Source organism: Labrus bergylta, chromosome 1, assembly GCF_963930695.1.
Source record: "Labrus bergylta chromosome 1, fLabBer1.1, whole genome shotgun sequence".
Taxonomy (NCBI): Eukaryota; Metazoa; Chordata; class Actinopteri; order Labriformes; family Labridae; genus Labrus; species Labrus bergylta.
Genome location: NC_089195.1, coordinates 27,952,739 through 27,964,852, shown reverse-complemented (window position 1 = coordinate 27,964,852; position 12,114 = coordinate 27,952,739). Strand labels below are relative to the sequence as shown.

Genomic DNA, 12,114 nt, shown 5'->3' with positions numbered 1-12,114 from the left:
GTCAAACACTGGTTTTACAAAAACAGTACATGCACAGTGGAGTTTAATCAATGTCAGTAGCTGCAGAATACAAGTCGATGTGGTCAAAACCTTTCGACAAGACAAGGCCAAACAACCAACGATACAATTTTACACTTTGGTATTCTTCTCGGTCAGACGAAGCCTTAATGCTACGCTGTCAAACACACACTTCCTTTTCACTGCCCACTGATGGAGTTGGGTTTACTAATGCTGACCAGCAGTAGGACAGCTCCCTGTGTCAGATTTACTGTGTGGTTCGCTCCTGGCCTCGCCGACACCCTGAGTCCAGCGCAAAGGAATTCTGGGATTGTAAGAGGTGTAAAGAAGGAAGACCCGACTCTGAATCAGGGCCGGGAGACAATTTGACCTGATGGAGATTTAGGAGGACACACACACACACACACACACACACACACACACACACACACACAAAGTCATTCAAGCAGCTGCTGAATAGCTGTCCTGGTGCTTAGCCTCGGGCACTCCAGCCCTCAACCTTTGACAGGTATGGCCTTGTTCTGCTCCTTTCATCAGGCTCTAGTTTACTATACATGTCATGATCGACATCAGTGACCAGTGAAGGTACAACAACGGTGGCTGCATTCCACATAATGCATCCCTTAAGATTGAAAAATGTTTAACCTAAAAAAAAAAAACCACTTCGTATGAATCGCACACCTAGATAAAAAAAACAAACTTTTAAGCAGTGTGTTTCAGATTATGTGTGTATGAGACGGAGTAGAGACAGGAAATTAAAAGTCAAACGGGCAGTAAAAGTCATATAGAGTACATTTAGAAATTACATTTGGTTTAATCTTTCGTGCCACCTGTAGTTCAATATGCCCAGAACCAACAGGGCTGCTTAGAACTGTTAAGGAGGTGTTTTTTTTTACACACTCTAACCACCTTATTAACACACTGGACACACCCTCTCCATTTCAATGTTAATTTCCTGTCTGTGTCAATATGCCACACTGGAGCACCAACATGGCATCTTTTAGCAGATCATTACAGCAAAGTTCTTTGGATTGGACTCAAAGTTTAGCTTAGGTTGGCAAACATAGCAGAAGCTTAATGTATGAATCTGAAAACTCTTTGCATAAACAAATATGGGCTCATTCTGGGCTCATTCTCTGGTGACTAATTAGTTTAGTCTGAGCGCTTTTACAAGATCATAATATAGCCTCAGTGTGTCGTTGTTATGGTGTTTTGTATCATTGAGTTTCTGTTATGGTGTAAGTGTTTTCTGTGCACCTCTCTTTACAGCTGTGCCTCAAGTGAAGGAGTTCAAGTATCTTGATGTCTCGTCCACGAGTTGGGGCGTTCTCGAGTTGGGGTACAGGCGGATTGTTTCAGCGTTGGCAGTAACGCAGGGGTTTTACTGGATCGTCATTGTGAAGAGGGAGCTGAGCCTGAAGGCAATGCTTTCAATTTATCAGTCGATCTTTGTTCAAAGCCTCATCTACGATTGCGCTGACACAAGCAGCCAAAATCAGTTCCCTTCAACCTAGAGATAGGTTGAGGAGCTCAGATATCCAGAGGGAGCTCAGAGTATAGCTGCTGTTTCTTTGCATCAAAGGGAGCCTGTTAAGGTGGTTCAGGCATCTGATAAGGATGGGCACGTCCAACTAGGAGGAGACCTGGGGTGCCGAGTGGGACTGGGAATCCCCCTGGAGGAGTTAGAAAACGTTGCTGGGGCAGACGGCTGTATGGGTTGCCTTGCATAGCCAGCCGCCCCAACCAATAAGAGGGAGAAAATGGATGTTGAGTCTTTTTTTTAAAAAGCTGTCTGTCAGATGTGGATGCTTCTTTAAATATATATTTTTAAGCTTGTACACAGGCAAGAAGTAGTAGTATTAGCACTACGCTAACTTTATTTAGTTGTATCTAATTTAATTCTGCTTTGCTGCCTCGTTGTGTCACCCTGAATAAACAAATTATCCAATTCAGAATTAACGCTCGCTCAAAAACCGCTCCGCCATCATATTACATCTGTCTACCACTGACTAATCATAAGATTACAATAAGCACTGTGAATAATATTATAATCTTACTGTAGATTAGAAAATAAGGCCCATATAATTTTGCTGTTGAAAATTGTACCAATAAATGCAGGTAGGAGTTTAAAATGAGAGTTTGTATGACATGTCATCAAATGGTGAAAGCATTCAAACTTCTCTTAACTCTGAATCAAATGCAGAGACATGAAACACAGGAATTGTTCTGGCGAGGGATAAGGCAATCGCCGTTAGGACAGTCAGTACCACAAACAAACCAAATTAAACATTGGTTTGTGAAGTAAATGAAAAAGTGAGAAAATCAATCCAGTTACACTCTCTGTTCTCCGACCACCTGGCAAAGCCCTCTATGACGTAATGTTTCAATGGGACTGTTGTTTTCCTGTAAAAAAAAAAACTGTCCCCCTCTCTTCTACCAACTGTGACATGGAAAAGGTATGAATTAAGAGGGCAACAGAACAATGACACTACATGCATTTCATTGGACAAATACTGACCCCTCAACCCTGCTTCAACTGACCAGTGACATCTGAAAGATATTTCCAAAGACATAGCCATCACTATGGTAACAGTCAAGCATGTTCACACATTGTAGACAATGTCAAACCATATTATCTTATTAAGTAGACCAAAACGGACTTCTCTGATCTTTGTTACAACTTATGACTCCTCCACCTGCTAATGGTGATGCTTGCCTAAAAAGAACGAAATCAGGACGCCATCAGCTGCCCATCATCTGAGGCCGAACGCCATCTGGAGGAACACACTGATTTGTAGGAAGAACAGGAAAGACGCAAGGAAGGAAGAAAGACGTACCGGTAGAGGAAGATGAAGACAAAGGATATTAATGCCAGCTCCGACTGGGGCTTAGGAAACAAAGGAGTGACATAGTTGTGACTGTTTTGCAAAGGGGTTGGACAGATGTTAGCTCTTAGGGCTGAGGTTTCCACTGTCTTCCTCTCAGTGCTTTCAGCTGAGGGCTTTCCGGTGCTAGAATAGCCTGGTGTCAGTGCTGTTTGTTGCTATTATTGACGTAAGCTGGCTATAATCAATGACAGACTATGGGCTTCAAGGGATTAGCTAGCATATGCCCACCACCCTGTTTTAACTCGTAACAGCCACGCCAAACACAAACATGAAAATAAAGAATCAGATTTAAAGGTACTAAGCAGGCACACACAGACACAAAGTGGAACGACATTGGTTGATTTTAATAGTATTCACAAACAGAATGCCTGCGACAGATGTTGCTTCTCAAAATAAAGTGTAAACATGAATATAATAAGATGAATAAGAAGAAAACAAACCTTCAAAATCTGAAATTATTCCCTCCAGGTGTGGATTGACTCCAGAGTCAGACATTTTTCCAGGCATCAAAGGTCACAAAAGTTCCCTTTTCTTTCAACTTTTTAGCAGCTCTACGTTAACTCCTAAATAGAATCAATGAAAAAGTAGCCCACAACTCTCCCTATCGAGTCGCAGCTTAATTTCTGTGACTTCTCTGTATCACTGCATCCAGACTTCACAGAGAGGGAGGGCGAGAGAGCGAAAAAGGCGAGCCTCCTCCCTTCTCTTCCCCTCCCAGAAACACACTCCCCCCTTTTCTCTCATGTCCTGTGTTTGTATGTGTGTGTGTGTGTGTGTGTGTGTGTGTGTGTGTGTGTGTGTGTGTTTGTGTCTGTGTTTCCCCCTGCCCCCAACACACTAGTACATGCACGCGCAAGCATTCACGCAGACAACAGACCCTGTCATTCCCCGAGAGCGTTTTTAACCAAAGTGGCCCTCAGGTCTAGATTTCCTGACAGTGAAAGTGGACAACAAGTCACACAGTGATTTTGACCAGGTTAACCTGCAATCAGACATGATCCTCTGTGTCTCTTTCATTGGCCTGTTACTCTGTCATTGCTACAGAGAGATCACAGTATGAGTGAGATTTCAAAGCTTCCGTTTCGAGTAAACAACCTCTACAAACTTGCTGGCATGTTAATTAAAGTGCAGTCACTTCTGTAGTTGCTGCTGACAGAAAAAACCTGAGAGACTTCCTGGAGAAAGTTGACATTAGGGTTATATGACGGCGCCTCTGGGGAATCAGAGTCCCGCCCTCCTTGACACCGTTTTATCTGGTGGACGAACATTGGAATTTAAGCTTGGGGGACATATCTGACAAGGTACTCTACAGCATTAAGAGTGGGTCTTTTTGGATGCACAACAACAAACCAGCGTTTTGATGTGGTGGGTATGGTTACACTTGAAGCTGTTGAAGCCAGTTTAGAGAGTGTTCTTTGAGGTGAAAGAGAAACGCAGTAAAAAAGGTGTTGACAAAATTATCTGAAGTGATGAAATACCAAAGCTGGCCAAATTCACTGCCTCCCCTGTGGGATATGCGATAATGTTTCTTATCCCTGAATCTCCCAAAAAGAAACAAACAAATGGGGATGAATCGCTCAAAGTACTGTTTGGTCTTGAATGAGTGCCTTTTTACAGCTTCTGGTTTGGAGCCAAGATGGACTGCGAATAAGATTTGTGATGAAATGATCCTGACTCCAGGTCATATTTATCATTTCAGCACCAATAATTAAGATCCTAGCAGTGAATGTAATAGCTGGTTCACAATCAGCTGTGAAAGGAAGATAAAAAGCAAGAGTGACTGGAAGTTCACATTTCCACCTCTATAGGAGATACTGTCAGACATCAGAGCACAACGTTTATGGGGGTGCATTAAAACAGCCCCCGTGCCTGGCTTTTTTTTATTGACCATAATAATTGTGGAAAGCCCCATTTGAATGAAAAGCTCTTTTCTTAGTTGCACTAACAGAATGCCAAGCCCACCCAGTGGCCCTTAACCCTAACACCTGAGAGGTCGCCTCGCCACAGAATAACACTGTGTGTTTATGATGCAGTCTGCCTATTTCATAAAACTGCTGCTAAGGTGTCTAAAGATGAATAACAGAGCGGTGTGCACACTCCGTATTTGCATTTCCTGTCCTTCACCCAACACACCATCACACCCATCGACCAAGGTGTTCACGTCACTGGAATATTGCGTGTTGTCATGGTTGCTTTGCAATCATGCTTTGAATTAATTTTGTAAGAGTTGACATGATGTGTATCATGCATCCTGGCAGCTGTGTTATGAATAGTTAACCTGTTTGTTGGTTTGGGCACGGATGCATGGATGCATGCTAATGTATTTGTGCACCTCGACATGCATGGGTAAAATTATCTGCATGTGCGTGATTTGGTGTGATATCACCTTCTGTGCACTTAAATGGCCGACCTATATATACATACAGTATATATGAGCAGTACTATATGTAACAAAGTGTGTGGCCTCTCAGAGCCTTTGCAGGCCCATGTGGGCTACACTGTAAACCATATGCTACAAATACTCTGTAGTACTCAATTAGAGCAAAACACACGATGTGTGAAGTACACACCTCCACCAACCAGTGTATATTTATCTAAACATGGATACACACTCTGGGCTGGCTCAGCAACAGAAAGAAGGAGAGCTCAAACAACATCTGGAAAGTGTGTGTGTTTTTGCACTGTGACTAACATTATGTGAATATGTGCATGCATGTGCTAGTGTGGTTACTTGACTGTGACTCTAGACGCGGTTGTGTGTGTGAGTGTGTGTGTGTGTGTCTCGGTGCTCCTTAAATAGCGCTGTAAACACAGAGACCTTTGCACATAGAGGGATGAATGTGCTTTACTGAAGCCATTTGGACCGTTATCTCAGTGTTGCTTGGCTAGTTTTTGTTCATCGTTAATACCAACAATTAGGGGAGTATGCTTTAGTAGTACAGTATTGAATTGACATTTGTGTGCGTTGTATATCCTTCACCTGCAGTATCTATTGTGGGTTTTAGAACTTTGAAAGATATAAAAAGCAACTAGAGGTGGTGCGTGCGTTGACGGCCGGCTTGTAAGCAGTGGTTCCCACACATAGACGATACCTGGGCGGGCTGCCCAAGTATATTTCTGCATTTCTTTTTTGCATATTGCTGCATGCACAAGACAGCAAGGGAGAAAGAGCGTGCGAAAGATTGCTTACGCGAGAGGACTTCACAGATCCCGTTAAAAAAAAAAAAAAAAAGAATCACATCAGCAGAGAGAGAGAGAAAGACAGAGGGAGCGATAAGGTTCACTGTCCGTACATCCCTCTTGTATATGCATCGCTGTTGCAGAGTGCTTTGTGCAGTGACATGTGCACGTTACCACGTTAAAAAACAACAACTAATTAACGTTTAAACAGTTGGCTTTTTCAGTAAACGTTTAGTGTTTTTCTAAAACATACCTCTCCACCTCTACTTTATACCTCATATTGAAAGCCACTTGCTTGATTGTTTAAGACAAACAGGAATTTAGCACAACACACATTTAGAGGCAGGAAGTAGCACAAACCTCCGTATCTGAGGTCTAAAGCCCAAAGGGTGGGGTGTCAAAGTTGATCTAAATAACCATCTGAACCATCTGAACAAATCCAGAAAATGAATACACAAACAATGTTTAGAATATATTGTTTCTGGGAAAAAGCAATGAGACTAAAGGAGATATAAAGAGTTCACAGAGAAAAGGCCTTGTGGTCTCTCAGTTCTATCCAGGCCTCACATACTGTATACATATTTTATTAATATGACAGTTCTTTGGAGAAACAGTTGTCCTTGACTCTTTAATAGTAAGCTGTTTTAAATTGGCCTAAAAGCTGCGTGGACAATATACGCTGGCAGACATACTGCTGCAGTGGTTGTAAGACTTGGATGACCCTCTCTGAGAAGGTAATCATTATACAGAGCCCCAATATGATTTGAAACAGGAATTTATGGAGTCCATGATGTCTTGGTGCAAGAAAACACTGTTGAATCACGTTAGAGAGAATCTATAGACTACTTACACATCTATAAAGGTGTACATAGATAGATAGATAGATAGATGGATAGATAGATAGATAGATACTTTATTGATCCAGAGGGAAATTCAAAAATACATAGAACGCTCAGGTGTGCTTTACTGTGTTCTTCAATATAAAATATAATAAATATAAAGATTATACTCATAGTCTTATCCCTACTTTTACTTTTAAAACAGTTCAATGTGCACGTAAGGATGAATTCTTATTTGTATGTGAGCAAATTCTGTGAAACATATGAGTGAGTGACCACTTTTTCCAACCTCACCACAAGAAAGTATTCAACTTCATATTCAGAATAAAACTAGAATACTAGTTTATTAGTATTGAATTATTATAATGATGTAAAAAAAATCGTGTCAGAGCACCGGTGGCCTGGCCGAGTGGTTGGGGCACGCGTCATATAAGCCACCCCCCCAAAAAATAAATAAAATGATGAGTGCAATTAGTTTAATATTTGTAACCCATAGATTAGCCATGAAAATATGTATTTATCTGAGTAGGGACATTCACATTTTTTAAATGCTATTACTTCATCCAGAAAATTCATCCTTTGCAGTACATCTTTTAAAATGTGGTTTGAAAGTGTTTCTACCAAAGGTCATAGGGTTATAAGTCCATATATCTATAGTTGATGAGGTACAAAAAGTTACCCATTTGTGCAAGTTGCCTAAATTGTTTCTACATAAACATTATGACAGTGGTGGATATCCTCTTAACACCTTGCTGTCGGTTCAGCCATTATAAACCTTCACCTAGATAAGCTGACTCAAGAGGTTCATCTATCTCTGTTACATCAACCTCTGCTTGACCTGTGTTCCCATCATGTTGAATAATTTCACCTGTCAGAGATCCTCCCAAGGGACGACTGAAGGTGGGGCTTCCCCCGTCAGTTCAGTTTCCTGAACTCCCTGTGCTGGCTGCATTCACGGCTCCATTTCTTATCATAACTAAATAATAATCTGAAAAAAGGAACAATATGAGGTGAGATACCGTGAGGGTGTTGGGAGGAGAGCCTGTGGGGCGTTTACTCATAGAGGATATCCTGTACACTTTTATGGAACATGGCGAGCAGGGTGATTTCCTTCAGTCTCCTAACTCATGGGATCATGTGTGTTTGTGGAAGTGGGTGAGGCTTTAGTACACGTGTGTGGGTACACAGGACTCTGGGAGGTTACATCAGCACTTCTATAACAGAAGATTCACACAGGGTTAAAAATGAGAAGGAGTCAAACTAGGACACAAGCTGCAGACTGCACTACCACTTAAGACGTTATAAATTAACATTAAGCCCATTCAAGATGAAATATCACTTTTCATTACTCTCTAGCTACAGTTGGACAACAGCTAACATTTGCATTCAACCACTTCCTGATATCACAGTTTGATACTTACACATAAATAAAAGCTGATAATAATTTAAGCTATCAGCAATTTCAGCTTGCTACGATTCAGCCAGTTGGCCATAGCAGCCAGGAATTATTTCATGCTAATGTAACGTTAGCTGGGAATTGTTTGAATGCTAGTGTCAATGAAAGGGAAATGAATGGTGGTCATTTCAAAGGACATTACGCCATATTTTAAAATAAAACAACATTTTTGATAACTCAGATCCTGCAAGGTTAACATTGCACGTTCTGCCACTTCCTAGCTAACTTTACTGTTTGATAGTTTCTTCTCAATTTCATGGATGTATTAAAGACGTGGATACAGCATTGGAGACAGCGCCCCGTCGTTCCTGTCAGAAAAACAGTACCATTGTGTGACTAAGGTAAAGTACACCAACCCGCTGTTATTGAATAGTGTATATTAAGCATTTGAAAGCACCAGCAAAGGGAAGCAAGAAAACAAAGAGAAAGGCCTGCAAGATTGAAAATTCATAGGTTGATAAACCTTGCTAATGTTGTAAAGAAAGGGAAGCTTTTGACATGTTAGATAGTCAATTGTAAGAGTCATGTCAGCTATGCGTTATGCTAACATTGTCATTGAACAAGCAACTAAGCGAAATTTTGCAAGGGTCATCGTGCCATTTTTCAAGGTATTTAAACATTTTGGATGATTCATTAGCTTCTGTTGGCCATGGCTAACAGCAATCAACCACTTAGTAGTTGACATTACTGATTGTTTGTAACGGAAATTTAACGTCTATCTGACATCAATGTTTGTTTAATAAGAACATTAGCTGTTCCGAGTTTTCCCGAGTTTAGTGTTTGAAATATGGACTGATTTCATTATCGATTGTGTTTTAAATTTCTTATCTATCATGACGTGGTGAAATCATTACAAAGTGTCAGACTCCCTTTACTAATGACATTTTCAAATCTGACAGACAGCAGTACAAACACATCAAAACGATGAATGAACACACGTTTTTTTACATGAATTCATTTGAATTGGAGAAAAAAACGACCTTTTGCATTGAACCGCTCATAACATATGCAAGAAGGTTTTAATCTCCTTGTTTCCCTCAGTAAAAGAAAACAAAGGGCGATCTGACTTTTCCATTTGTAATCCTGAACTCTTTCAACTACTGCTTTAATTGGTTTCAGTTGGATGCAATTAGTGTCATCTCAGCAGATAAGATACTGATTCCTTTCCTGTTGAACTGGCACACCATCAAGCGACATGACGCAACTATTTCTCTGAATTCCACCGAGTGCTTTGTTTTCCTTCTCTCGTTGTTTTTACATGGCAGTGTGTCACCAATTAGCTACAAAAACAAGCTAATGTGGCGACCATACGGGACCATCGAGTTTGATGACATGTCACGCTGGACATATTTTTTTAATCCACACAGTCTTCAAAAGGAGACGGTAGGACACACTTTAAGTCAACACATACGTCCATCAATCTATACAGCACACCATCATCAGCTCTGATCTGTGCCATAACAACGTCTGAAGGGGATCAGGGGGCGGGGTGGATTGGGGATTGTTGTAGTCATGACAACAGGTCAAAACAGAGCTCCACAGCACAGGTTGAAAACCAGGAAGTAGCCCAGCCTGCGCACGACTTCCTCAATTGGAGTATGGGTGGAAATGTTTTTGGGTGGAAAATTTACAATCTCTCATCTGCCAAAATCAGTTCTTGTCCTAACTGAAGCCAGTCTTTCTCCACCTAACACAAAAAAAAATCCCTCCAACTGCAAATTATGAATCATCCCAGTGAAGCATTTCACAGATCTTAGGGAACCTGTAGCTGCACAAAGAGGACAAAATGACACTGCAACACCGCCACCAAGTGGAGATCAAAATTGGGTGTGATGTGTGTCTGTATGCATCATACGGCTCACTGAACTCAGCCCCGATATAAAGGATCAAGTTAAAAGCTAATTTGCTGAGTGTTGCTCAGCTGGATGTCCGGCCTTAATCACTGTAAGATCCTGGACTAGTCTCATCCTCTCAGTGCAGACTGAACACGTGTATATGTCTGAAGAGGAGTTATAAACAAAGCACTGATTCAAATCAATCCAGCAGATTGCAGGAAACAAAAATCATGAAGAACATGAAGCTACTGAGTATAAGAGAATCATACCCCTACGCATCCAGGCGGACTCTCACACATGCCAAAAATTCCTCCATCACGTCTGCTGTCTGTTTAAAAGCAAATCATATTAGCCGACATATGAGCCCCGCTTCTGCTCCCCATAACTTAAAATAAACCATCTGCGTCAGTCAGAATTAATCTGACCACTGGACTCCTCAGCTTGAGGTCTAATCATGTGATGATGGCATGAAGATTTAAGTCCATCCATCTATTGTCGGATCCTTCCAGAGTATGTGGGTCAGCTGTAAGTCCTGCCAGTAACAGTACAGTAGCCACTTTGCATTGAAAGATTGCATTTCCTGATTCAAAGTCCTCTTCTGACAGCCCATCACACAAAGTTTACTCTCTGCTGCTTTTCATATGGAAGCTATTCAGGCTTGCTGGTTGCACTTCCCAGAGTGCTTAGATTACGCTGTTCATTCACTGTGAATGAGAGGAGAAGTTTCACACACACAAAAACACAGACGGAGTAGAGCGGGGTTTTAAACGGCTGCTTTCACCCCAACTGACCAAGTGAAGCATACACAAACCAGGGTGGTTTCTGTCAGACTGCTGCCACTTCTAACGATCTGCCTCCTCTGCAGTCTAACAAAGAAAAGAGAAAAAGAAAAAGTCCCTCCCGAGGAAAAACTTTCTCAAAGTATCATAATAAGCCTTAGACTTACCGGCTATTCTGTCTCGCTCCATAACTCAACTGCTACCTCAAATAGCCACATGTAACCTCGCTCCTTTTTTCTCTCCTCTCCCTCCTTCTCTTCTACTTTTTCTTCATGAAGACTTCCCCTTTCGCTTGACTCAGTCACCCTGTCCCCTTCTTTCTACCCTCCCTCTCTCTCTCTCTCTCTCTCTCTCTCTCTCTCTCCTCCTTCCTTTTCCTCCCCCTCTCTCTCCGTTGCTCTTACTTCCTCCAAGTTTTTAATGTCTTCAGTCTGTCAGGATAACAAGTGAACGAAGCGGACGTCCGCAGCCATGTGCTAGTCATATGTAGTCCCTCTCTCTCTGTATCTCTCTCTCTCTCTGCAGCTTTCTTTACTTTCACTCTCGGGTTCTCTCCTACACATACATGAGTCAAGGATTGATTTTGGATACAAACAAACTGAGATTTCCCTCCTCTCGTTTTTTCTATTATTCCCTTGGTACCTAACCTCGTCTCCCTCTCTCACCTCTCACACTCCCCCTGACGCTGAAGCAGCCTTGTGTCTTTGAAATTGATCCTCAGCCCTTTGACCAAAATATCTAATCAGAAAATAAACTGAGACCATTTGTCACAGGGAAATACTCAAGGATTTCTATCACGTCACACCCATACCATGTAATCCCCACAGCTCTAACTGCTGTGTCAGGAAACCCTCCAAACGCAGTCATCCCAAAAAAAACGATGATTGTTCTCTCTGAGTGGATTTAAGAGTATTCAAAACAATCCGGCTTAAGTCGAATTCAGCGCCCACATGTAAAAAGTGCTCCTCATAAAACCAGACACATCCAGCTTATCCTTTGAATAAAACCTGTGCCTCTTCTTCTCCCCTGCGCTTGGCGCTTGATGCTTGAATGCATCATTTATCTCAGCAAAGTTTTTGATTTGCTGCAAAAACAAAATGCCCCCCCAAAAAAGTGTCA

At 41.7% G+C, this 12,114-nt stretch overlaps 1 protein-coding gene across 3 annotated transcripts in view; it reads right to left on the bottom strand.

Moving 5' to 3' along the window:
• septin9b (septin 9b) overlaps nucleotides 1–12,114 on the bottom strand; it is a 75,444-nt gene that overhangs the window by 51,786 nt on the left and 11,544 nt on the right. The window contains exon 1 of one of the 3 annotated variants that reach the window (XM_020647314.3): nucleotides 11,163–11,318. The exons of 1 other annotated variant lie outside the window; for it this stretch is intronic. In XM_020647314.3, the coding sequence (XP_020502970.2) occupies nucleotides 11,163–11,184 (22 nt within the window). In that variant the 5' untranslated portion in view covers nucleotides 11,185–11,318. Of the gene's footprint in view, nucleotides 1–3,346; nucleotides 3,536–11,162; nucleotides 11,319–12,114 lie in introns of those variants that run through there. One more of the 3 variants, XM_020647315.3, reaches the window with a different exon arrangement.